Genomic DNA, 27820 nt, shown 5'->3' with positions numbered 1-27820 from the left:
AAAAATATCAGGGCATTTAATTAAACGTTGGCTACAATTAAAGCCTTTTCTTTAAAAAAAAATAACAATTATAATGATGGCTTCCAATAAATTATGGCACCAATATAATTCTCATCTGTTAAACTCTTCTGGAAAGCTGCGGGGTCTTGGTGGTGAAGTGCTCCAGTTTATAATGTTAGTGAAAACCGGGGCGGGAGGGTGAGAAGGGAGGCGGGCAGGCTCATAATTTCAGCCACTGGTGGGTGTGCCTGTTTTCCAGCACTCCAACCCATTTTGTCAGAGACCGGTATGGGGGCAGAAGAACAACCCACCCACGAGTGGCTTCGAGAGCCCCACTACTGACAGGAGATGGCCTCCCAAAGGCAGATCTAGGCACCAATGATCCAGTAATCCTTTTGAAGTCTCCTCACCTACCTTGGTACAATTGCTGCTGTCTGGAAGGATTTCCCCTCGACAATGATGGCCTGGCAGCTGTGGACACTTCTTTTCTTTCAAATTTCTTAAGGTTGCTGAGAGGGCACCTCAAGATGGAGACGTCCACTCTCTCCCTTACCAGCAACAACAGACTGCAGCTCCTTCTGTGCTGCAAAGCATCCTATTGGCCCCAGAGACTTGGAGAGGCGGGTGCACAAGATGCAAAACATCAAAGCCTGTGGCGTAGAATAGCTGGGGCTCTCCTTGCAGCTTTTATCTTTGCCTTTACCAACAGCACTGTCCTTCTCTATCGCAAATACCCTGCCTCATACCTGGTGTTGCATTGACCCCCTCAGAATCTGGAACGTCCACCTTGCACTCCACTATGAAGCAAAGTTCCAGTGCTCAAGATCAGATTGTCCTGGAGCAAGAGCCTGAGTGCACGTGGCCTTTTGTGTTCTGACCAGGTGCATTCTGGGTGACCCTTGGCCATGCTCTCACCCTCCCGGTCCACGAAAGGACCACAGGACCCAAAGTGCATTTCGAAGGCATTCTATGGAAAGTGTCAAAGGGAAAAGTGCAAGTTATTCCCTTCAGTAGCACCGCTCTATAAACAGAAAGAGGGAGCGTTGAAATTTAGCTGATATCTTATCGTAGGAGAGTTTATTCTATACAAGAACATGTGTTCTTGGGGAAGGGTATGGAAATTAATTGCCAGAATGAAATGAGGATAAAACAATGACCTACTTTCAAGATATGCAAATCCTGTTGAGATTAATATATTGAAATTTGAGAGTCAGGAGACGGATGTTCAGCTCCAAGTCTATATTTGCGAAAAGCTGCTGAAGGTTTATGTATTTAGTGAAGAACTACTGATAAATGAATGCATACTTATCTAGTGATAATCAGCTGTTAACTATCAAGGACAGAATTCAACATGATGGGGTAACTGGTTAGATTCTGCTAGTAGAAATTATCAGTTAAAAAAGCACAGAAGTATAGAAACTAGAAGGAAGGAGGAGGCCATTCGGCCCTTCATGTCTGCTCTGCCATTCACTTTGATTATGACTGCTCATCAAATTCAATATCCTGATCCCACCAGCCCCCCATATCCCTGGATTCCTTAGCGATTATCTGTGAATTCCTTCCATATTTTGAATTACTAATCTAGATCTATTTTTAAAACAGGAAAAATTGAGGTCCTCAATTTTAACTAAAACGGGAAAGCAACCACGGCCTCTATCAGGCTTTGATGATCACTGTACTTGTACTCAACAATGGAGTCAGAGCGTACAAAGGCTACCTTGGATCCTCTCTACAGCAATTTGTTACTAATCACAATTTAATTTAATGTTTGCGAGAATTGTTTTTGACTGTTTGTCACTTTTATTTACTCCAACGGAAACACCAGACTCCAAGGGTGGGATCTTCCGGCCGCGCCCTCCCCAAAACGGGAAAATCTCACCCGAGGTCAACAGATCTTTGCATGGTGTGCCCCGCTGTCCACGACCATTCCCGAGGCAGGCAGAACACGAAAATTCCCCCCTAAAACTTAGCAGCTCAGGCAACCCCTGTGGAAAAGACAAACTGTGTTTGGGCACTTTCTGAAACATTCCTGTCCTGACCAAGGGTCTGTACCTAAAAGATTTCTTCACAGGTGTTTCTGGCTTGCTGGTAGCTAGTTGATTTGACAATTTCACACACAGGGCCCGATTTTAACATTTTCATTCTAAGTGCTGAATCTGGGCGTAGTACAGATCCGACTCAGAAATCTGCTTTCAGGCGCCCCCCATACGCTCTCAGCCATCTCCAGTCCCATTCGCTCTGTGGGCGGGGCTTAGCGCGGCCAGAACAATCAGAGCTCTGAACTGTGCATGCGCAGTGATGTGTGTGGGTAGTGGGGGGGGGCGGGGTGTATAAGGGGGACGCACACACATCACTGCCCCCCTTATCCACCCCCCCACTACCCAGATCGATCGCCACCCCTGCCCCCCTTCCCCCGCACTGATCGTCCCAGAGTGGCAGCGGACACCCCCGCCCCCTCCCCCCCCACCAGAGATCCATCTGCATCCCCCCCCCCCAGAGGTCCATCTGCCCCCCCCCCCCCCCCCCCCCCAGAGATACATCTTACCCGTCTCCCTCCTCCCAACCCCCAGACAACAATCTGGCCGCACTCCCTGCTCCCCCCCCCCTCCAAGACAACGAACTTGCCTCACTCCACCCCCCCCTCCCCCCCCAGAGAATGGTCTGGCCTCACTCCCCCTCCCCTCCAGAAGAACATTTGACCCGCCTCCTCCCCCACCACCACCAGGCCACGATCAGCCGCGCCCCCCCCCCGATCTGAGTCAGAGAGCCGTTGGAAGCTCTGAACGCGCTCTTCAGAGGCTGGAGCACCCGACTCAGACTTTTATTCAGCAGGTCCCTAAAAGCGCGGTTCCGGATCAGCAAACGTGGTGGTAAAGGGGGAAATGCTGATTGAGTTGGGCGGGCAGTTCATGAATTCAATTTAAATGCAGATCGCGATGAAGGCCTCACACCCGACTTTACCTTGATTTCGCGCCCGAAAACGGGCGCAAATTGTTGGTAAAATCAGGCCCACAGAGTAAATTGGCAAGAAATATTAATTTTGATGATTCATTTGATGCCATTAAAGTTAGATACACTTGATTCACTTAATTCAATGCTGCTCTATCCTAGTGTCATTCCTTTATTCTCAAATATTGAAAGCTAAATTTTATTTCAAATAAAAATTTCTCCAAATCAACTTATTTTCTATGAACTTTCAGTCTAATGAGTTTCTTAGATGCACTTATTCAAAAAAACCCTCTAAATTCAAATACTAAATTTAACACGAAGTTCAAGCGGCGCACACGTTTCAGTTATCCTATTCACATCTGATTCCTGCTGCTGCATATTTCTTTCATTAAAGTGTCTTAATTCAAATCCCTCCAGCATTCACTGGACTGTCCACAAACACTTGTTTGCAGTCTACTAGGTCAAAGGTGGTTCTGAAATTTACCAGATTCAGCCAGTTAGTACGAAAAGGGTGAGCATATTAGTGTCTCAAAGAGGCCCATGCTCTTGGAGGATCGATCAAATCAGATTGAATTGGCAATATGCACCCGTCACAACATCTAATCGCTAATTTTGCTACTGTATCCAAATGGCAAAGAGCTATGTTCAGAGGTCAGGTAAGCGTGGATGGGTAGTAGGGTGCAAGGTGCCTGACGAAAGGTGCAAGGCAGTTATTGAGTAGCCAACAATTTAAGTGCAGTGAGTATATTCGATGGAAGGGCAATATACCGCAATGGGAGAGCAACATGTCAGAGCAGATGAGTGTAACGCAGACTGCCAGGAGATCTGGCAATTCAGCTGATAGCAGGTTTTGACTTTCTGATCAGCCTTCAGCAGACGGCTTACCTTAGTTCATAATTGTCAAGAGGAGGCGATGGTCTGGTGGTATTATCTCTGGACTATTAATCCAGAAACTCAGCTAATGTTCTGGGGACCTGGGTTCGAATCCTGCCACGGCAGATTGTGGAATTTGAATTCAATAAAAAGAAATCTGGAATTAAGAATCTAGTGATGACCATGAAACCTTTGTCGATTGTCGGAAAAACTCATCTGGTTCACTAATGTCCTTTAGGGAAGGAAATCTGCCATCCTTACCCAGTCTGGCCTACATGTGACTCCAGAGCCACAGCAATGTGGTCGACTCTCAACTGCCCTCAGGCAACAAGGGATGGGCAATAAATGCTGGCCAGCCAGTGACACTCATGTCCCACGAATGAATGAAAAAAAAACAGGCTGACCATCATGTTTGCCCAATTGACCATTTAGGATATGACAGTCAGTTTATTAGCATTAGCAATGTGCAAGTACAAGTCAAAGGGTCCTACTTTGTTGATGATGCCATTTCAGGCAGCGTTTCACTATGAATTCCGGATGATTTATTAGTTTGTTTCCCGGCATCGATGCTTTCTTCAATATCTTCATATTTTGGACCAACAGTTCTAACAAACCGTCTCAGGACACCCAGTTTTCTATCCTACCCTATGACCATGACCAAACTCCCATGTAATGAAGAAGGTCCGTTTCACTCGCAGCACTGTATACAATTTATTAAAACAACGAATGATATTTACAAGAAATAGGTAAGCGATTGGCCCAAAAATACCACAGGCGTCAGATGGCAGGAAATCACTGGCACTGCATAGGGCATTAACATAAGAGATGCAAATGCCTACAATTGTTTTTGATTTTAACACTCATGATGACCGTAAATGAGTTTGATTTTCTAAAATGCCTCATAGCGAAAATGGATAAAATACATAATTTCTGTTCATTTCCCTTCCTTTTCCCCCGCATCAACCCCTACCCCACGCCCCCTCCTCCTTCCTCACTAACTTAAGAGTGGGTGGGGAGAATATTCATGCGTACGGCCCCCGATTGCTTTTGGTTGTCATCCTCCACCTACAAGAGTTGTCAAACTAATATTGTCAAATGTAACAAGTAGACAGTAGGCTTTCACCAAGCAGAAACTCCCATGACTGTACCATCCATTGATCAATAGTGTGTATATAGACATTAAAATAAATCAGATCAAATTATTGACCTTCAAGCATACTTTCCCCATAATTATTCTGTCATAATTTCATGAGGCAGCATGAAATCATTTGCCCCAAGACATATTTGCTCTTTAACCATGACGTGCGCATAAAATTTCTCACCACCCTCACTGCATTTTTGCAGCATCTAGTTAACCAGTTCCATTTTTGATTCTGTGAATGGCAAGAACATTTAAGAGTGTTCAAGTGGTTAGACCACTTCCCGTAACATTACGGACATCTCACCAACTTGAAGGGTGCTCAGCAATAGAAGAAAGCATTTAATCACTCAAGTAGCTGCGGCCAACCTCAAACGAAACATGGGTTCAATTCTAGTCTGATCACTTGGCATGACATTAACCTTTCCAACAATGGCTAACTACATAGTATGGAGAAATACCAATTCAAATCTAAATGATAGAATCCCTTTCTTGTAAGTGCTCCCCGCACAACCTGTACCAACACTTCTTGTAAACAATACCACAATCTCTTCTGTGCTCTACTTTCTTTCATCTTGTTGCCTTTATCAGATTATGGTTATCAGTTTAAGTGTTTCAAACAGCTTTAAACCACTATAATTGATTCAATAATCCACAGCAGATTATTGGTCATTTTATTTTTGCAGTTCTTGGGAGAAATAACCTCAACGCTACAAAGCCATCAATTCAGTCAATGAACATGATTTGTACTTTTATTCTGTGACTTACGTGGACCAAAAACGGACTGAAATTTTTACTCTTCAAGTACCCTAAAGTCAAGGGGGAGAGATAGACTACAATCCTTTCGGCTCTTGGGAATATTAAAAAATAACACACATGTTCTGCTGTTCTATAATAGCTTTAGAAGAAATCTTTCAATGGATTCAATAACAACTACGAAACTGCACACAAACAAATCTACATCATGTGCACAACAGATAGCATGAAACACCCAAATCTAGGACACTGTGCGCCGTAACAGTTTTGCTGAGAATCCAGAAGTGTGCTAAGCATTATATCTTCTTTCAGACCAAAATTGTACCTGGCTGCTTCATTGTGTTACGTTAATAATCTACCACTTGTGCCAGCTTCTTCTTGTCACCTTTAAATCTGTGTCCTCTCATTGCCAACCTTTCTTCCACTGCATAGTTTCTCCTTATTCGTTCCTAATTCTGAACCCTTCTATCAAATCTCCTCTGCTGTAGGGACAATCCCAGCCTTTCCTAAAGTTCCTCAGCCCTGGTATTTTCCCAGCAATCCTCTTTGGCACCCTCTCTGAGGACCTCAACATTCTTCCCAAAGCCCGGCTCAGAATTTGACACAATACTCCAGTCAAGATTAAAGTTTACACAGGCTTACTCGCTTTTGTACTCTAAATAAAGCCAAACATCTCATGTGCTTTGTTTTTAATGGCTTTAATATCCCCTGCAAAGATTTGTGTATATATACCCCCAGCTCTCTCTGTATCACCTCCACGTATCCAACTGTTCCTCCACCAAGGATCCATACTTGAAGATTTGCATCTTTAGTTTTAGCCTCTGCTCCCTTCAAACACACTGTCCTACTGGAAACATATAAATTTATTCAAATGATGCCACACATTAAAACCACCTTTAGGCTCCATTGACAATAGCTCATTGCTATCAATAGGGGAGTGCCGATCTTCTAGATTAAAGAGACTCAGATTCAACCTTGGCTTTGAACCAAGCCCACGACCTCAGCACCCATTTGCAGTGGATGGGTTGGAGAGGGGAGGGGAGTGGGAAGAGCAGGGACAGAGAATCGGTTCAGGCTTAGACTCTATTGGTAGCCACCTGCTCCATGCACAGCTGTTGGGTGTGGATGGGATTCAGCTCAGTTCTAGGTTGTGTCCTTACTCACGTATTTCCAGCTTTCCACTTGGGCCAATTGGATGAAGTATCAGAAGGATTCCCAAAATCTCGGCCACCATCTTTAAGGGGCAAGGGAGCTCGATGCGACAGAAGTCACAGAATCTGCCTTTGTCAGGCCCTACTTCAATATACAGTTTAACTTTTATCTATTAGTGTCACAAATAGGCCTACACTGCCACTGTGAAAGTCCCCTAGTCGCCACACTCCAGCGCCTGTTCGGGTACACCGAGGGAGAATTTTAGCATGGTCAATGCACCTAACCAGCGCGTCTTTCGGACTGTGGGAGGAAACCGGAGCACATGGAGGAAATCCACGCAGACACGGGGGGAACGTGCGGACTCCGCACAGACAGTGACCCAAGCCAGGAATCGAACCCTGGTCCCTGGTGCTGACCACTGTGCCACCGTGCCGAACCAACATGAAAATGTAAATGTTAGGTTGATTTCTTCAGCTATTTTATTGCTACTAAAATAGAGGCCCAAAAGTAAATATGGAAATTTGGCCTTCAAAAATTTATGCCGGAATATTAGGACCTCGCCCGTCCCGTAATACCCCGCCCGAGGCCAATGGAAAATGCCATTCTGCGGAATCTGGGTGGGTGTGCCAGTAAAATTCTGGCATTAGAATGGAATTGTAACCAAATTCGAATTGAAAGTGAGGGTTAGTTTTGCAATGTTGATTTTCCACCTCCCATCTTACATTTGACCAAAATAACCCAATTGGAAATGGAGGGGACCTCAGGGATCAGAGGTCAGTATCTTGAACTCAGTGGGTGCCTAGAGTTAACCGAGCACTTGTGGTGGCATGTTGGGAAATGACCCTAGTTGATGAGCTACCCAGAAGAGTTTCTTAGGAGAATCTAGTCCTCCAGAATGAAAAAAAGTGATACCAGTGTAATATAAAGGCAAAATACTGCGCATGCTGGAATCTGAAACAAAAACAGAAAATGCTGGAAAATCTCAGTAGGTCTGACAGTAGGAGAGAGAATAGAGCCAACATTTCGAGTCTGGATGACCCTCCCTCAGAGCTGGTAGCAACAAGTGTCTGCAGGAGCAAAGAGGACAGGAGCAAAGAGGACAGGGCGGCACGGTGGCACAGTGGTTAGCACTGCTGCTTCACAGCTCCAGGGACCTGGGTTCGATTCCCGGCTTGGGTCACTGTCTGTGTGGAGTTTGTACATTCTCCTCGTGTCTGCGTGGGTTTCCTCTGGGTGCTCCGGTTTCCTCCCACAGTCCAAAGATGTGCGGGTTAGGTTGATTGGCCATGCTAAAATTGCCCCTTAGTGTCCTGGGATGCGCAGATTAGAGGGATTAGTGGGTAAAATATGTAGGGATATGGGGGTAGGGCCTGGGTGGGACTGTGGTCGGTGCAGACTCGATGGGCCAAATGGCCTCTTTCTGTACTGTAGGGTTTCTATGATTTCTATGAGGAGGGGGCTGAAACAAGCTGCGAGCACCAAAACCAGACAGGAGGGAGTACGGACAAAGGAAGTTGAGAAGAGGTTGCTGGAAAGCAGGGAAGAGGAGGAAATAAAGACAAAAGAATGAAGAAAGAAACGTAGCAAAAATAAAAGATTGGCCAAAAACAATTACTTGTTCACACAAACCCTGATAATGAAGTAAATAATTGTTTACGAACCCCAGATCTTTATCTATCTTTTTCAATCAAGTGTCTGTGACATAGGGGACTGCGCTTGAATCAGCAAAAGCGATATAAACACAAGCAAGTTTATGATGCAAGCTTGGCAGACAGTTTTGACTCAGATAACCAAAAAGGGCAGCAGTAAACACGGCAGACTGCGTCAATCAGCGGGTTCAACTCTTAACTGCATCATTTCATGAAAGCGGCCAGGTACAGGTGTTCCATCCCTAGCTCATCTTTCTGCTGAAAAGCCACAAGAGAGAACACTCTAGATACAGTACAGATTACTCATCCCTTCTCACTATAAGAATGCTGACTGATTTGTAAGCATTTGCTTGCCTTGCAAAGGTGTACAAAAAGTATCGCTGTCTCATTGTTTTCTTTGAAATGGCATCAGCAAATAGTTCAAATTTTTCATTGCTCTGTTCGAACTAAATTCTTATCTTGGGTTTAAAAATGAACAGTACCTCAGATGATGCACTCTTCTATCTTATGTTACTTCCAATTACATCACTGGACACACTGCGCAATCCAAAAGCATCTCATTTACGGATAAAATAACTGATTTCAGTCTTTCCAAGTTAAAGGATAAGAATAAACTGTACCCAGACAGATCATCACAAGATACATAGAATTGTGTGAAATGCAGAACACAGAAGCAACTGGCCCAACTGGTCCGTGTCTACACTGCACAGTGGTTAGCACTGCTGCCTCACAGCGACCGGGACCCGGGTTCAATTCCGGCCTTGGGGTGACTGTGTGGAGTTTGAACGCTCTCCCATGTCTGCGTGGGTTTCCTCCGGGTGCTCAAGTTTCCTCCCAGAGTCCAAAGATGTGCAGGTCATGCTAAATTGCCCCTTAGTGTCCCAAGATGTGTAGTTTAGAGAGATTAGCGGGGTAAATGCATGGGGGTTATGGTGATAGGGCCTGGGTGGGGTGCTCTTTCAGAGTCGGTGCAGACTGGATGGGCCAAATGGCCTCTGCACTGCAGGGATTCTATGGATTATGCTCTTTCCCAGCCTCCTCCCACCCGACCTGATTTAATCCCAATAGAATAACCTTCTGCCCCTTTCTCTCTCCTATCTATCTAGCTTCCCCTTAAATGCATTTATGCCACCTACGTCAACTTCTCTTTGGGGTTGTGGCCTCACATTCCAACCTTGTTTCCCGAATTCACAACTGAATTTGTTGGCGACTCACTTCAACTTACGATTATAATAAAAGCAAAATACTGCGGATGCTGGAATCTAGAACAAAAAATGCTGGAAAATTGCAGCAGGTCTGACAGTATCTGTGGAGAGAGAACAGAGCGAACACTGAGTCTGTGGCTCTTCATCAGAGCTCTGGCAAAGAACCATCGCGACTCGAAACATTAGCTCTATTCTCTCTCCACAGATCCTGTCAGATTTGCTTGAGAATTTCCAGCATTTTCTGTTTTGGTTAAATTTATGATTCTTTGTTTTGGTCTGCCTCACAACTGGAAACATAGAATCATAGAGTGCAGAAGAGGCCTTCCGACCCATCATGTCTGCACCGACATACAAGAAACACCTAAAATCTCACCTAATCTCATCTGCCAGCATTTGGCCCATAACCCTAAATGTTATGACGTGCCAAGTGCTCATCCAGATACTTTTTAAAGGATATGAGGCAACCCATCTCGACCATCCTCCTAGGCTACGCATTCCAAACTGTCACCACCCTCTGGATGAAAAAGTCTTTCTTCACGTCCCCCCTAAACCTCCTGTCCCTCACTTTGAACCTATGTCCCCTTGTGACTGACCGTTCAACTAAGGAGAATCTTGTCAAGATTATCCACTGTGTTCATGCCCCGCATAATCTTGTACACCTCAATCAGGTCACCCCTCAGTCTTCTCTGCTCCAATGAAAACAACCAAAGCCTATCCAGCCTCTCTTCATAACTTAAATGCTCCATCCCAGGCAGCATCCTGGTGAATCTTCTCTGCATCCCCTCCAGTACAATCACATCCTTTTCATGATGTGACAACCAGAACTGCACAGGGACTTGAGCCTCACCAAAGTTCTATGCAACTCCAACATGACTTCCCTGCTTTTGTAATCTATGCCTCAATTGATAAAGGCAAGTGTCCCAAATGCCTTATTTACTACCCTACAAACATGCCCTTCTGCTTTCAGAGATCTGTGGACAAACAGGCCAAGGTCTCTTTGTTCCACAGAACTTCCGAGTGTCATGCCATTCACTGAATACTTTCTTGTCAAATTATTCCTTCCAAAGTGTATCACCAATCATCTCCTCCACATTTAGCCTATCGAAAGCTCTCACATCTTAGAGACTACTAATCAGCTGTTGCGATCCCAACTGATATCAATGTTGGACATGTCAGATCCCAGGATGGTTCGATAAACTGTTACTCTTACTTTTTGTTTGGACACGTGGGTGAAGAGTGTCGCGGGACTGCCGATTAACTCTTCACGAAAGAATAAAACATTTATTCAACAAGAGTAACTCTAATACATGACTCCTTCACTCCAGATAACCTTTACAGATATACACAGATTAATAAGGATGTTACAAACTTTATCCTGTACTTTAATGTTCTCAGCAAGCACACAGTCCATGTAAACTAATTAGTGAAATGTGGTCAGACACACTGTAACCAAGGGACAGATGCCACCCAAAACAGCTTCTGTGGATTTCTCACCAATCCTCCAGATGCTTGTCATACTGTGAGTCAAATAGTCTCACTGGGTCTCTGACTTTCACACAAGGGTTTTCAAATTCCGCTCTCAAAGAACACGCTTGGAATCTTCTCCAGCACAAGGCTCTCTCTCAGATGCCTTCACCAAGGGACCACATCCAGGGTTTCACCCTCTCCTTTCAATATTCCTCAGCCTTGGATCAACATGTACATTCAAGCGACTAAACAATCTCTCAGGTACCCAGACACCAACAGAACACGTCTGCTTCACAGACATGGTATGAAGGTGTTATCAACCTTTTCCATCTCAGATGTCTAGCTTCTCGCTAGCCAACATCTCTAGATCTGCACATTGCGGCCCTGTCTTTACTGGGGACTTCTCTCTGCCCTGTCTCCAAATTTAGTTAACAGCACTTTGCGCTGGTCCTTTGTCCCTTTAACTTGATGGAACTCTCTTCAATCCCATTCTCTGATTTATGACTGTTCTTTAGCTTCCAGGACTTGTTTTCTGTCCCTCTGCATTGTACTGGCAGTTTCTGTGGAAAGCTTCTTGCTTCTGTGTTATCTAGTTCTGACTGAACTCAAATGCTTCTGCTTTTCAGTGTTGGCCTCTGGTTGCTAAGCAACAGCTCAGTTTCTTTTACCCCTGCAATTGCTTTTATGATGTAAAGCCCAGTGAAACTAAAACTTACAGACTTTTAGGCACCTGTGTTATCATGAAGCTAAAGTTCCGACCCTTTCCGAGCACACAAATGCAGAAACACAAATTAAGTTTAAATTTGTATTTTATTTCTGACACACACAGTACAAATAAAAATTACTTAAACGCTCTAGCTCCTAACATCAGGTTTCCCCCTAATCTTCTCGATCTTGGAGAAAAGAGCCCAATGCATCTTCCACTTGTCCTGATCATTCTAAACAATAGTGATATTGCCTTTGTAAATTTTTGTTGCAAATAATGAAGGTGTCATCAACCTTTCCATCTCAGATGTCTAGCTTCTCACTAGCCAACATTTCCTTTGTTGTTAACTTTCTCAAGTTAAAGGGACAAAGGACCAGAGCAAAGTACTGTTCACTAAATTTGGAGACAGGGCAGGGAGAAGTCCCCAGTAAAGACAGGACTGCAATGTGCAGATCTGGAGATGTTGGCTAGTGAGAAGCTAGACATCGGAGATGGAAAAGGTTGATGACACCTTCATTATTTGCAATAAAAATTTACAAATGCCTCTTTCATCCTGGGCACAGTTCTGGACAGTAGCTTACCTATTCTGACATTCACCCATAAAGCATGCAATGACCCCTAATTACAATGGTATCTTTCTACTTTTGATTATATTGCATCTTGCTTGCAGACTCTATACTAACATCGTTATGACCACAACATTTGGCTGATTACACAAAGGCAAATAATGTTGTACCAGCTTACTGAGGTTAATGAGGTACAATGATGTCTACATCAGATGCATTTAAACCCAAGGTGTGATTCACTGTGCGTAATCTATGCATGAACTCATGGTTGATGCTGGGAAATAGAACATTAACATCGACTGATGGTAACATTAAAGAAATGATATGACATTAAGGAAAATTAGCTGCATTCATTTCATAATTTAAAAGAGAATTCAAAGAATGGAAAATTCCACATTGGCAGAGTAAAGGGAGCTTTACTCGACACCTAATTGTTTGTACCTATTCCAAGAGAGAGCTTACTATTTATGTTGGGTGATTGAACAAGAAAATATTTCAGTTCCAACATTAACAAAGAATCATAGAACAGTAAAGTATCGAGGGAGGCCATTTGGCCCATTGCGTTTGTGCCAGCCTTTTAGAACAATTCAGTTACAGGTGAGGCAAGAGTGACTGTCCGTGACTTCAAGGCAGGAGTTGACCAGGTGTGGCAAGAAGGAGCCCGAGCAAAGTTGAAGTCATTGGGGGGGGGACACTTTTCACTGGCTGGAGTTGTACTTAGCACAAAGGAAGATGGTTGTGATTATTGGAGACCAATTATTCCCAGGACGTCACTGCAGGTGTTCAGGCTTCAGCTGCTTCAACAATGATTTTACCTTCAACATAATGTCAGAATGGGGATGTTCGTTGATCACTGTATAGTGTTCGTTAATCTGTGCCCACATGCAATAAGACCTGGACAACATTCAGTCTTAAGCTGATGAATGGTAAGTAACATTCACACCTCACATGGTGCCAAGCAATGATTATTGCCAACATGACAGGATCTAACCACATTGAATGACATTACCATTGTTGGATTGCCAATCATCAAGATGCTGGGGGTTAACATTAATCAGAATCTTAACTGTGGATACAAGAGTAGATCAGAGACTGGGAATTTTACAGTGAGTAACTCACTACCAGACTCCAAAAAGCCTTCCCAGCACCTACAAGGCACAGATCAGAAGTCTGATGTGACACTCATCACTTGCCTGGATGATTGCAGTTCCAACACTCAAAAAGCTCAACACTATGCAGGTCAAAACAGCCCATTTAATCAGCAATCCATCCACGCCCTCTATCAGCAGTGCAACATCACTGTAGTTGGCAACATCAACAAAATGCATTGCAGTTTCTTCTGACAGTACATTTCCTCTACTGCTTAGAAGAACAAGGGCAGTAGGTGGATAGGAACACCACCACGGGCAAGTTCCCCGTCAAGCCACACAACCTCCTGAAATATATTGCCGTTCCTTCATCACATCCGAGTGAAAATCTTGGAAATCTCCTCATCAGCATCATAGGTATACCTTTACCATATAGACTACATGGTTCAAGGTGGCAGTTCACCATGAACTTCCCAAGAGTAATTAGAGAGGGGCAATAAATGCTGTCCTTGCCAATGACACCCACACCCCATGATTGAATTAAAGGTTCTACTCCTTCACTCGTTCCCATATCTCGGAATTTATTTCGTCAAGTATTTCTCCAATTCCCTTTTGAAGACTACTGTTTGATAATTCTCTATCAAACCCTGCTTGGATCTTGCTTTCACCACAGAGTACTGCGTACAATTCTGGTTACCATCTTCCTCTTTGACAATCACTCGCTGACCAGTATGATTGTCCACCTAAGTGGCTCGGTGTCACTGGTCATGTGTTCTGAGGATCCTTGCATGGCAGATGAACCCTAGAGTCGCATCTTCAACCTCTCACTTGGCAGGTGCTTCCGGAAGGTGGAAGTTGGTCCTTGAACTCAAGATCTTTGGCCTTCCTTTCTCAGGCTCCTTTCCTGGACCTCCTCTTACCATCTGGTGTTCTTGAAGAATGGCGTCTCTTCAATCAGGAGGTTCCTCCCAGGCGTTGACATCTATGTTGCACTTCTTAATGTGAGCCTTCACGTCCTTTGTCATCCTCTTGTTTACGTGACTTTGAGCTGGGTGAAGGTGTCAGGACTCTGACATGCGAAGCACATGGCCGGCCCAATGGAGTTGATTTTGGATAATCATGGCCTCGATGCTCATGCTCTTGGCTCCTTCAAGGATGCTGATGTTAGTACGCCTGGCCTCCTAGCTGATGCAGAGAATCTATCTCAAAACAGCCTTGCTGGTACCTCTCCAGGGCCTTGAGGTGGCATCTGTACATAGTCCAAGTTTCTGAGTCGTATAGAAGAGTTGGGCGGACAACTGCCTTGTACATAAGGATCTTAGTATCAGCATGGATGTTGCGGTCATTGTTAGACATCTGAAAGCTGCCCTCGCGGATTGGATACAATGTTGGATCCCCGGCATCAATGTTAGCTTTAGATGAGAGGGGACTCCCCAAGAAGGGGAAATGTTCCACATTTGGGAGGCTTGCTCCGTTGATCTTGATGGAAGGAGAGACCGGATCTCATCCTAGGGCAGTTTGGTAATAGATTTATTGGTAACGGAGTCTTCTTGAGGCTGAGGCTGAGACTGATTCTTTGGAATGCCTCCACTAAAGAGTCAAGCATGGTGTCAAGATAATACAAGAGAGTGGAGCATGTGTTGTCAATCGCAGACTGAAGTTCCACGAATGATGTCAGTGTCGCTTTCCTCTTGGATTTCAGCCGGTTGAGATTGGAAAGTTTTCCAACCATCCTGTAGACGACGTCCACTTCACTGGGAAGCTTGTTGTTGAGAAGGTGAAGGATGATGGTGATGAAGATGGAGAAAAGGGTGATGACACATCCTTGCCTGGCTCCAGCCTGGACCTCAAAGGTTTCTGTCTTACTTCTGTCGCCGACATCTTGTCGTGGAGGAGTTACCATATTGTAAAAGGGGATATAGCGGCACACTGGAGAGGGTGCAGAGAAGATTTACAAAGATAAAACCAAAAATGTGTGGGTATAGGTATCTGGAAAAGATTGGCAGGCTGGGCTTCTTTTCCCCTTGAAAAAGGCTGAGAGGTGAAATAATAGAGGTCTTAAAAATTATGAAAGGTTTAAATAGAGAGGATACGGAGAGAATGTTCCTCTTGTGGGGAGGGGAATAACTAGAAGCTGTCAATATGACGTACTCACCAAGAAATTCAATAGGAAATTCAGAAAGAACTTCTTTACCCAAAGCGTGGTGAGAATGTGGGAGTGGTTGAAGCAAATCGTATCAAAGAACTTAAAGGGAAATTTGGCAAATACGTGAAGGAAAAGGGAATAGAACGTCATGAGGATCGATTTAGATGAGGAAAGATGGGAGGAGGCTCGAATGGAGCACAAACACTTGAACGGCTGCGGTCCATATAGTGTAGGTGCACCTGCAGTGCTGTTAGGGAGGGGGTTCCATGTGACAGTGAGGGAACAGTGATAGATTTCCAAGTCAGGACAGTGAGTGGCTTGGAACGGGAACTTGGAGCACTGAGTTCTCAATGAACGTATTGCAGATATTCTGTACTGTTTTAATGAGAAACAGAGGAGGAAATGGGTGGAATAATTTGAACCATGGAATCCCTACAGTACAGGAGGCCATTCGGCCCATCAAGTCTGCACTGACTCTCCAAAAGAGCATCTTACAGGCCCTCCCCTCTGCCCTATCCCCATAACCGTATTGATGGTACATGCTAAATAAATCGAACTATCATTTATTTTTGGTGCAAGAACATTCAAAGGTGTCTTCATTTGTGTGAACTTTAAATTGGTGCCTGTCCGGTGCTTTCAGGTCCCCATTACATTACTTGGTTTAGCCCTCAAATGACATCAATAAAGCGTATTATTTGAGCAGCATCTCACTGCTGGCTGTTGAACACATTGGCGACTATGGTTCCAACGTTACAAGAGTAACGCTTCTTCAGAAAGTAATTAACTAATAACAAGCACTTACCATCACTGAGATCAAAATGGGTGCTATATAAATGCAAACTCTTTCTCTGCTTTCCTTTAACATAAGTATTTCTTCGGCACGATTTCAAAACTTCATGACTCATTTTTCAGTGTAGTCAAAGATAACCACTTGCCTTCTTCAATTCTCATCCTAGAACATCATTTTGATTGATTTGAGGAGATTAAGAAATGACTCAAGCTCCCCATCAAGCCAGAGAAAGCCATATGAAAAGGTAGAATTTCAATCGTTTTCTAGTAATCGCTCCACTTCGACTGCGTTCTTGAAATGAAAAACCATTAACATTATTCAACATATGGCGTGTGAGCTTTATTTCATGATTCAAGTGTCTATTTAAAAAGGGCAGGCTACAACGTTATCTGATGATCAGTAAAGTTGTCAGACTGGAGGAGTAAATGAAGACCTTGCATTTACATAGCAGTTTTCACATGTCAACCATGGCGCAATTGGCAGCCCCCCCCTCCCCCTCCCCCTCCCCCCCCCCCCCCCTCCCCACACCCCTGAAGAAGATTCTACACTCAATCCCACTTCAGGCCTTGAGCACAAGCATCAAGGCTGACATTCCCTTGCTGGATGAGATGTTAACCAGAAACTCCATCTGCTCTTGCAGGTGGATAGAAATGATCCCAAAAAAGAGACGGGAGTTAACCCTGGTTTCCTGCTTCAACATTTGGTAGGATCCTCTTAGGGAGAGTCGGTACAGACCCGATGGGCCAAATGGCCTCCTTCTGCACTGTAGGGATTCTAAGGCCCACAGCATTATGGTTGACTGCCCTCCGAAAATGGCCCAGCAAGCCACTCAAGAAGGGGCAACAAATGCTGGCCTTGCCAACAATGCCCACCTCCCCATGAAAAGAATGATTTGAAATAAGTATCGATGTGAAGTCGACATCAATGGTTCCCAACATTTTCTATGTCACGGGACTCCTCTACACTATTAAGCAAAAATGATGCACAGCTCCTATCTTCTTCCCTTACAGGGTCTATAAATTCTCGCTGTCCTCTCACCTGTTTTCCTACCTCTCTGTTTCTCTCACTTCTCCCAGGGTTTTTGCGCTCTTTTTAAGTTTTTGCTTTTTGGGCAGGCCTTTGGGGGCCTTTGTCTTTAGCTCCAAGTCCCTGCGCATGGGCCTGACCAACGTAAAAAATTCTAAACCGTACAAAGGGCGGCTCTTTCCCGGCCGGCAAATGCGCGCGGGAGGCCTGAGGTTCGGCGGGAATGCCAACCACAGAGCCAAAGATGAAGGTTAGGTTTAGATTAGTTACGTGAATTTTCAATCAGTTTGAATCATTTTTTTGCGGCACACTTGGGAGGTCCTCACGTCACACCAGAGCGCCACAGAACACTGGTTGGGAACCACTGGTCTAGACTATGTGCTCAAATCCTATAGTATGGTTTTAGCAAGAACCCGCTCACTGAATTAAGCTGACACGTTTTTTGTAAGTACTCTATTGGCCACTGCTTCAGCTAACCCGTTCCTGTTACGCTGCCGGTAAAATAACTCCATGAAACATGGGTTGAAAACTTCCTTGATGGACAATCCATTCAAAAACTCCCTCTGTTATATTTTTCAGGGTGCAGCAAAAACATTCCCTCATTCGGTGCGCCTGTATAAACTCTGAAACATATATTCAAAACAGAGAAGATAGTGCTCTTTCAGGGTGGAGCATTTGACCCACAGCTTGTGCCTAATGATGTTGAACATTCACAACTTGAGTAACACAATGTAAGATACAATACTTCCCTTTAAATAAAACCATTCGCAGAAAACCACCCCAAGGAAGTTTCACAGAGGCATAGGGAACATAAATGGAAGTGAACACCAAGAAGTGGCTATTAGTAGCATGCTAGGTGGTCGAAAAACTGGCCAAAGAGTTAAGAAGGAGGAGAAGTTCAAAGAAGGAATTCCAAAACATGGGACCTAATCGGTTGAAGGAGTAACCACGGGAGGGATGGCAAATGATGCACAAGAGGCCAGGTTCAGAGGAACGGGCAAGGCGATGGAAGGGTGAGAATTATAACTTTAATGAATAGGGACCAGGATAGAATACAGTCTCTAGAGTTAGAGTTGGGCTTAAGTTTACTTTGGATGGAGGATGAGAGTTCAGTCAGGAAAGCATTGGTGTAATCATGTCTGGAGATGACAAAGTTCTTGATGAGTGTTTAAGTGACAGAATTTTTTTTAAAAATTCATTTGTGGGAATAAGGGACATACATGCCGCTGGCTGGCCAGCATTTATTGCCCATCCCTAGTTGCCCTTGTTCAGAGGGCAGTTAAGAGTCAACCACATTGCTGTGACTCTGGAGTCACATGTAAACCAGACCATGTAAGAATGGTAGATTTCCTTCCCTAAAGAACATTAGCGAACCAGATGGGTTTTTCCGACAATCGATAATGGTTTCATGATCAGTAGATTCTTAATTCCAGATTTTTATTATTGAATTCAAATTCTACCATCTGCTGTGGTGGGATTCGAACCCGGGTCCCCAGAACATTAGCTGAGCTTCGGATTAATAAATCTAGCAATAACACCACTAAACCATCACCTCCCCTCTATGGGGATAGAGGTGGAGCAATGCTAGAAGCAGATCAAATAGAACACAGGGATTGCAAACAGTCTGGTTCAGCCCGAGACAAGCAATCCGGGAGGGTGATGAGTCAATGGGTGAGGGCAAAAGGTTTGCAGCACACCTAAAGACAGTGATCTGGAATTAGCGATGGTAATGAAAGTGAAACTCAGTGTTCACCGTTATTATTCCATTGAAGATGACAGCAACTTCTGGAGATCACACACGCGCAAGATAATGCAGAAATCCTGAAGTGGCTGCCAAGTGATTCTGCACTTCTCCAAAGGGTGTCCTGTGGAGGTAACCCACACCCACCCCACCCACCCGCTCCCTCCCCTCCCCTCCCCACCCCACCCTCACACACAAATTACTCCAAATGGACAAATCTTTAACTAATGAGAACTTCCACTCTAATGCAGTTAGACTCACCGTAAAAACCCTTGAGAAGTTACAACTTGTTGAATGAAGTGAAAGTTGGCTCTTAAAGGTGTACTAACTTCATAGTTACAGCTAAACACACTCACTGGGCCGATTTTACCATCAAGTTGCGCCCATTTGAGCGCGAAGACTTGGTAAAGTCGGGGGCGTGAGATGAGTAGCGCGATCTGTGCCTGCCTCCGCGCCGGTTCCCCCTTTACCAAGGACTGAAAATGGCTGCGATCGGGACCGCACCCGAAATGGGCATGATGGCCATTTAAACGTATTTGCATGCATTTAAATTGACTTAATGGGCTGCACGTCCAACCTTACCGGCACGTCAAAGGGGGAAGGGGGGGGTCCGCTGCCACTCTGCCCGTGATCAATGAGGGAGAAGCGGGGGGGGGGGGGGGTGGTGGTGGGGGGGGCGGTTCTGTGATTGGTCTGGGTGGTGGTGGGGTGGGAGGATAAGGGGGTCAGTAATGTTGTGAGGTGGGGCAATGTCTGTGAGGGCCAGGGGGAGGGCATTATCCGGCCCGGGAGCGATGTTGTAGCGGAGCAGCATTCTACCATTTTTTTTTCTGCACATGCGCAGTTGGAGGCGCTGGTCGGAGCTGCAGCTTTTTGGGTGCATTAAGCCCCGCCCACAGGATTCTCTGGCATGATTCGGAATTGCTGATATTTTTCAGGTAGAGTGTGTATGGGGGTGCCTGAGAATGGGTCAAGAAGTCAGATCTGAAACAGTTTCAAGTTCGCCCAGCACTTAGAACCAAAAATGGTAGAATAGATCCCACTGGCCCTGAAAAGTTAGATTTATGTTCACCGAATGTCAAATTTCTCTATTGTGATAAAACATTCCACATAAACTTTAAAAAATATTTTAAAACCATTCACTTTGGCTTCTATTTCAATCCTATCAGAATCATTGCATCCATTCTCTGAAAATGTCATTTGAAAGTGACACCAAAATAAATGTTTTTGATTTCCTGTTTGTCTGCGTGAATACTTCAATGCGATTGGTTGCTGAGCTGCCTGTTGATCTCACCACTGTTGCGCACAAAATGATCCCATGACTTGGTATTAGATCTAAAGAGCTGCTGCGTAAGGAAAAATCCACTCCACAGAGATCTTCAAAACTGTTTTATTCAAGGTCAGCAATGACCACCATTTTCCTTTGCCAGCGACCCCAAAATCTAACCCAATCACTTTCTCCCTCCCAAAATTGCACGATGCCCCGACATCCTGTGTACAAATCTCAACATCAGACACAATCCCTGTTACAGTTAAATGTCTCAAGTTTATACATTGCCTTTTTGTTAGGTGTGTTTCTGGTGTCTGTTTTTTAATCATCAAAAATCAGGTTGTGAAGTGTTCTATTTTGTGCTTCGTGACTTTGGTTTAGCACCTTCAATAATGATTATTGTCCGTATATACTATTGATTTAGTGAAACTTGCAATACCGAGGAAAGGGAGGCAACATGATGGTAAATCCCGAAATCCTATTAACTGGGGACTTGCCCGTGCGCAGGCTGGAAGAGGGTTTTATTTTCTCATGTAGGTGGATATGTAAAAGTGTGTTTCTGTAAATAAAACCTTCTTTTATTCATTCTTGGGATGTGGCTAGGCCAGCATTTATTGCCCTTCCCAAATTGCCCTCGAGAAGGTGAGTTGCCTGCTTGAGCCGCTGCAGTCCATGTGATGAAAGTACACCCACAGCGGTGTTAGGGAGGGAGTTCCAGGACTTTAATCCAGCAACAGTGAAGGAATGGCGATATATTTTCAAGTGCCTTGGAGGGGAACTTCCAGGTTCTGATATTCCCATGTATCTGCTGTTCCTAGATGACAGCGGTGATGGGTTTGGAAGGTGCTATCTGGGGAGGCTTGATGAGTTGCTGCAATGCATCTTTTAAAGACACACACACCACTGCGACTGTGCATCGGTGGCAGAGTTTAAGTTTTTTTTTAGTGTCACAAGTAGGCTTACATTAACATTGCATTGAAGTTACTGTGAAAACCCTCTAGTCGCCACACTCGGTGCCTGTTCAGGTGCACTGAGGGAGAATTTAGCGTGGCCAATACATCTAACCAGCACGTCTTTTTTTGGACTGAGGGGGGAAACCAGAGCACCCGGAGGAAACCCACGCAGTCACGGGCAGAATGTGCAGACCATGCACAGAGAGTGACCGAAGCCAGGAAACAAACCTGGGTCCCTAGCGCTGTGAGGCAGCAGTGCTAACCACTGTGCCACCCTAGGGAATGAATGTTTGTGGATGGGGTGTCAATCAAGTGAGCTGGATGGTGTCAAACTTCTTGAGTGCTGTTGGAGCTGCACTCATCCAGGTAAGGGGCAATATTCCATCACACTCCTGACTTGTGCCTTGTAAGTGGCAGAAAGGGTTTGGAGAATCAGGAGGTGAGTTACTTGCCGCAGGATTCTGAGCCTCTGACCTGCTCTTGTAGCCATAGTATTTCTATGGTTAGTTGGGTTTAGTTTCTAGTCAATGGTAATCCCTAGGACGTTGACAGTGGGGGATTCGGCAATGGTAATGACACTGAGTATCAAGAGGCGATGGTTAGATTCTAGGTGAATGAAGACTGGGTTCAAGTATTTTATCCTTCATCACCGAGCTGGGTATTGACAGAGCCAGCAGAAAGCAACATAGATCCATTCCAGATCCCCTGCACTAAACCATTCATTTTCTCAGGTAACTAAAAATCCCTACAAAAAAAAACAAATAGAAAAGATAAGAGTAAAAATACTGCAGATGCTGGAGTCTGAAACAAAAACAAAAAATGCCAGAAAATCTCAGCAGGTCTGACAGCGTCTGTGGAGAGAGAATAGAGCCAACGTTTCGAGTCTGGATGACCCTTCATCAGAGCTGATAAAAAAGGTTACAATGACAGAACCTGCTGCTAAACTGAGTACCTGGAGCGCAATTCAGGACCTTATTGAGAATTTGCTTTTTTATTTCAGCCCTGCACATGTTTCTGTTTTTAATCTAAACACCTTACAGACTGTATTTCAGCCAGGATTTAATTCACTGATAAACATCATTTCCCTTAACTAAATTTCCAATAGTCAGTGTACCTGGTTGCGGCAGAACTTACCATTCCATCACTATAAGTAGGCACTTCCTTCCCTGATACAGATTCTCATAGACATCTACAATTCGTACAATGTGTGTGCAGCCAGATGCTCGCCAGTGTAGGTCGACCTCTCGCCTTGCTTTCGGACAGTCCTGTAACATCTACAGAGGAGAAAGTAACAGTAAGCAAAGGAGGATTTTTCACTTAAATATCGGCACTAAATCAGTCAGCCTGCTGCAGATTTAAGAGAATTTGAGACTGTGATAATTCGGATGTTCTACATTTCTCCACAAGGATAAAGAGCTCGGGTCTTCCCTTGCAACTTACACAGCAGCTCATGAATGGCTAAGCCAAGTGGGCCCAAATTCAATCCAAGGTCTTGCTTGGTATGGCTCCTGCTCTGCCCAAGACCACAAGAAACTACAAAAGGTCGTGAATGTAGCCCAATCCATCATGCAAACCAGCCTCCCATCCATTGACTCTGTCTGCATTTCGACAAAGCAACTAGTATAATCAAGGACCCTACACATCCTGGACATTCTCTCTTCCACCTTCTTCCGTCGAAAAAAGATATAAAAGTCTGAGGTCAGGTACCAACAGACTCAAAACAGCTTCTTCCCTGCTGCCATCAGACTTTTGAATGGACCTACCTTGCATCAAGATGATCTTTCTATACACCCTAGCTATGACTGTAACACTACATTCTGCACTCTCTCGCTTCCTTCTCTATGAACAGTATGCTTTTTCTGAGTAGCGCGCAAGAAACAATACTTCTCACTGTATACTAATACATGTAACAATAATAAATCAAATCAAATGTCCGTGCTGAGTTATTGGGTTTCAGCGGGGGGTTGTCATCAATGCCCCAGGTAAGAGAGTGGACAACCTGGCCAGAACACTTGCTCCTGATCATTATCAACAGGTTCTTTGTTGAAAGAGTGGATCATAGAATGGGTGCAGCACAGAAGGCAGCCATCCGGCCTTTTCTGAACAAGGGTCAAATCTTTGCAATTCTCCAGTATTTGGCATCATACCCGAGCCTAGGGGAGATTAGAAAATGATGGCAAGTGCCTCTGCAATTTTTACTCCTGTTTCCCTTGTATCCTTGAATGTATCTTATCTGATCCTGGTGCCGCATCATCTTTAAGTACATGCAGTCTATCTAATACCTCCTCATTAGTTTTAAACCCTTCCAGCATCTGAAATATCTCTTCTTTCACTATGACCTGACCAGCATTTTCTTCTTTGGTAAAGACAGATGCAAAGTATTAGCTCATACCTCAGTCATGCTCTCTGCTTCCACACGCTAATCCCCTTTTTGCTCCCAAATCAGCTCCGCTTCCCCTTTTACCAATCTTTTACTATTCTATGCCTATTTGGATTCCCTTTTATGTTAACCGCCAGTCTCTTCTTCCACTCTCGTTTTGCTTCAAGTTTTTACTTTTTTCAATTCCCTTCTGAACCTTCCACATTCAGCCTAGTTCTCAATTATATCACCCACCTGACACTGGTCACAGGCACACTTTCTCCCCTTCATCTTAATCTCTTAGCTTTCTTTGCCACCCAGGGAGCTTTGGATTGTTTGTCCTACCTTTCCCCTTTGTGGGAATGAACCTTTACCATGCCCAAACTCTATTCTTTAACGATAGCCCATTGTTGAGTTAGCTTGCCAGCCTTTGATTCCAATTTAGCTGGATCAGATCCATTCTTACCCCACTGAAGTTGGCTTTCCCAGTTGGGCATGAATAGGATTGGGCTCAGCTATGATGACCTTCAGGGATGCTTAGGCAGCTAACATCACACAGCTAGGGCTCAAAATGGCTGCCAGAGGGCAAGCAGCACTTGTAGATCTCTACTCAAGCAAGGAGTAATGCCCTCAGGAGGGAAAATAAAAGACCACAGACACACACACACACCTGGACACACACACACTCGGACATACATGCACACTCTTGATGTGGATTCAGCGGTTTACAATAAGGGTGTGCACTCTGGTTGAGAAAAGAGGAATTGTGGAGGTAACTGCCAAAACACTTCCCTCGATTGAGAAGAAACCATTCCAAATCCACACCAAATGTGCTGGGTAGGTCACGCTCTCTATTTGAGCACCAACTTACTTTGTGACCAGTTGTGGTGCCTGCAACTGCATATTTCCACCACTAGGTGAAGCTTCAAAAGCACCAGAAGCTGCAGATCCTCATAACCTTCACCCTCCTAAATAACATCAGTAACACACTGCCCAAACACGCTGTGGGTAAAAGTCACGGGATCCACCAGTAACTGTACTTCAGAGAGTCAGTCCACATCATGTACTCCCCGTTTCCAAGATGATTCCCTGCATTGGCCAACCAGACAGATAGAGCTGGAAGTGGGGGCACCTTCCTCAGCAATATGTCCTTTCTGTCGAAATGTAAGAGGGAGGGAATGGAGGATAAAGGACATCCTCCGAGGCAGAAATTGGTCTTGGGCCATAGCGAGTCAATCAGCAGCAAAAACAGAAAATGCTGGAAAATCTCAGCAGGTCTGACGGCATCTGTGGGGAGAGAATAGAGCCAACGTTTCAAGTCTAGATGACCCTTCGTCCAACTCTGACGAACGGTCATCAAGACTCGAAAAGTTGGCTCGATTCTCTCCCCACAGATGTTGTCAGACCTGCTGAGATTTTCCAGCATTTTCTCTTATTGTATCAGATTCCAGCATATTTTGCTTTTATCTTTGAGCTAATCAGCAGTCTGTTTCCAGTGAAGCTGAAGGAAAAGGGTGTAAAATGAACCATCAATTCACTATTGTTTGCTTTGCACCAACGCGTGTGAATAACTTTGCCCCCTTTGCGTTAGGACTTGTGAAAAGATATATAGAGAACCTCCTTTGTCACTGAAATATCTTCAGACCAGAAAACCTGCGTACTGCTTTGCCCAGGTCACATAACCAGAACACCAAGGCATCAAGGAAAAGAAGAGTTCACATGAATTAACATAGGGGAGCCTACATATCTAACTGGTATGTGTGTGTGTGCTGGATTACTGGTGCTCATTTAACATACACTTAAAATCAGCAACTAGTTAGTTCCCTGTTCAAGGAAATGCACACTTCACATATAAGGGAGAGCGCAGCCACGAAAAAGTGACAAACATTTATTTGCAGAAGTCCATTACCCTTCAAATGCAACGTCTCAGGTAAAAAAAAATGTCCTCTCCTAATAAAATAATGTTCTAAATGTTCCTTTTTCTTAACAAAAAAGGGGCTAGTCAACACTTAGAAGCAAGTGCAGAGCATTTCTGCAGCGTCATCTCCTCAAATCTGTTTACCATCATTCGGAAGAGAGTCAGGTAGTTGTCTAGGTTTAACACCCAAACCACGTAGGCATTTGAGTTGTTGCTGCTAGATTAAATGGAACCATGCCAGATCTTGATAAGGGGTCACTTGCTTTTATTCTTTAACCCGACAGAGTTCCTAAATAACAGAAATGACAACAAAAGCATTCTCATGCGACCACATCAAAATTGCCATCGCTTAACTCATGCACTCTCGAGGTGAGTACATCTTCATAGTCCAACTGGTTACAAAGAAGGCCTTTTGGCTATTGGTGTTATGTATAACCTTTCTCAGGAAATCGTTCACATTCACTGCAACCAACAGCAGTGTAGCAACCGACTCAAGAACTTCCCTGCTGCCATCAGACTTTTGAATGGGCCTACCATATATTAAACTGATACAAAAGTAAAATACTGCAGATGCTGGAATCGGAAACAAAAACAGAAAATGCTGGAAAATCTCAGCAGGTCTGACAGCATCTGTGGGGAGAGAATAGAACCAACGTTTCGAGTCCAAATGACCCTTCGTCAGAGCTTCCGAGGGGTCATCTAAACTCAAAATGTTGGCTCCATTCTCTCCCCACAGATCTTTCTCTACACCCTAGCTATGACTGTAACACTACATTCTGCACATTTCCTTTCCTTCTCCCCTTTGTACTCTACGAATGGTATGTTTTGTCTGTATAGCACACAAGAAACAATACTTTTCATTGTATCCCAATACATATTTAAGGTGCTGGGGAGTAGGTACAGAGGAGATGTCAGGGGTAAGTTTTTCACTCAGAAGGTGGTGGTTGCGTGGAATGGGCTGCCAGCAACGGTGGTGGAGGCGGATTCGATAGGGTCTTTTAAGAGACTTTTAGATAAGTACATGGAACTTAGTAAGATGGAGGGTTATAGGTAAGCCTAGTAATCGCTAAGGTAGGGACATGTTCGGCACAACTTTGTGGGCTGAAGGGCCTGTATTGTGCTGCAGTTTTTCTATGTTCTATGTGACAATAATAAATCAAATCAAATCAAACCAAACTGGCCTGTGTGCTCCTGCAGTCAGACTGGCTCCTCCAATAACAAGTCCCCACCACCCCACCTCCCCATGGCATCCATGAAAGGGAGAGACAGCAACAATCATAGAATAGAATAGATTCCCTACAGTGCAGAAGGAGGCCATTCGGCCCATAGAGCCTGCACCAACAATGATCCTACCCAGGCCCTATCCCCACAACCTCACATATTTACCCTGTTAATCCCCCTGACACTAAGGGGCAATTTAGCACGGCCAATCCACCTAACCCGCAAATGGGAGGAAACCGGAGCACCCGGAGGAAACCCACACAGACACGGGGAGAATGTGCAAACTCACCATTTCATACTATGTATCAGTTCTGGCTCAGTTGGGAGCACTCTAGACTTGGGCCAGGATTCTATCACCCTGCCACAGCATGTCTCCCCCTGGTGGATGTGGCATGCCATTTACACTGGCAGGACCCTAATGTCCTGCTGGGCAGAAGGGGGGGGGGGGGGGGGTGTTATAAAATCCTGGCCTTGGGGACCAGAAGTTTGCGGGTTCAAGTTACACTCCAGAGACTTCAATATAATTCAGCCTGGCATTCCCGTTGCAGTGCTGAGGGAGTGCTGTTCCGTCTGTGGGGTGGGATATTGAACCCAGTACCTGTCTGCTGGCTCTCAGGTGGACATAAAAGATCCAAGCAGAAGGGCAGGGGAATTCTCCCTGGTTTATACTCTCAGTGCTTACTCCACAATTAACATCACTAAAAAAGCCCATCTGGTGGTTACCATCCTGCTCTTTGTGGGATCTTGCTGTGCATACTAGCTATAGATTGTCCAACTACTATGGAACAGCCCGAGTTCATGAAAGCTACTATTAATAATGAGAATCGTATTTTTTGTAAACTAGGAT

At 44.6% G+C, this 27820-nt stretch overlaps 1 protein-coding gene across 1 annotated transcript in view; it reads right to left on the bottom strand.

The window, feature by feature from the left end:
- Positions 1-27820, bottom strand: part of LOC144511842 (MAP kinase-activated protein kinase 2) — a 209422-nt gene that overhangs the window by 44831 nt on the left and 136771 nt on the right. The window contains exon 2 of the mRNA XM_078242211.1: positions 22610-22749. Within this exon, the coding sequence (XP_078098337.1) occupies positions 22610-22749 (140 nt within the window). The remainder of the gene's footprint in view (positions 1-22609; positions 22750-27820) is intronic.

Source organism: Mustelus asterias, chromosome 25, assembly GCF_964213995.1.
Source record: "Mustelus asterias chromosome 25, sMusAst1.hap1.1, whole genome shotgun sequence".
In the NCBI taxonomy this organism is placed as follows: Eukaryota; Metazoa; Chordata; class Chondrichthyes; order Carcharhiniformes; family Triakidae; genus Mustelus; species Mustelus asterias.
Note: the sequence above shows the minus strand (reverse complement) of the source record. Positions and strands in the feature narration are given on the sequence as shown.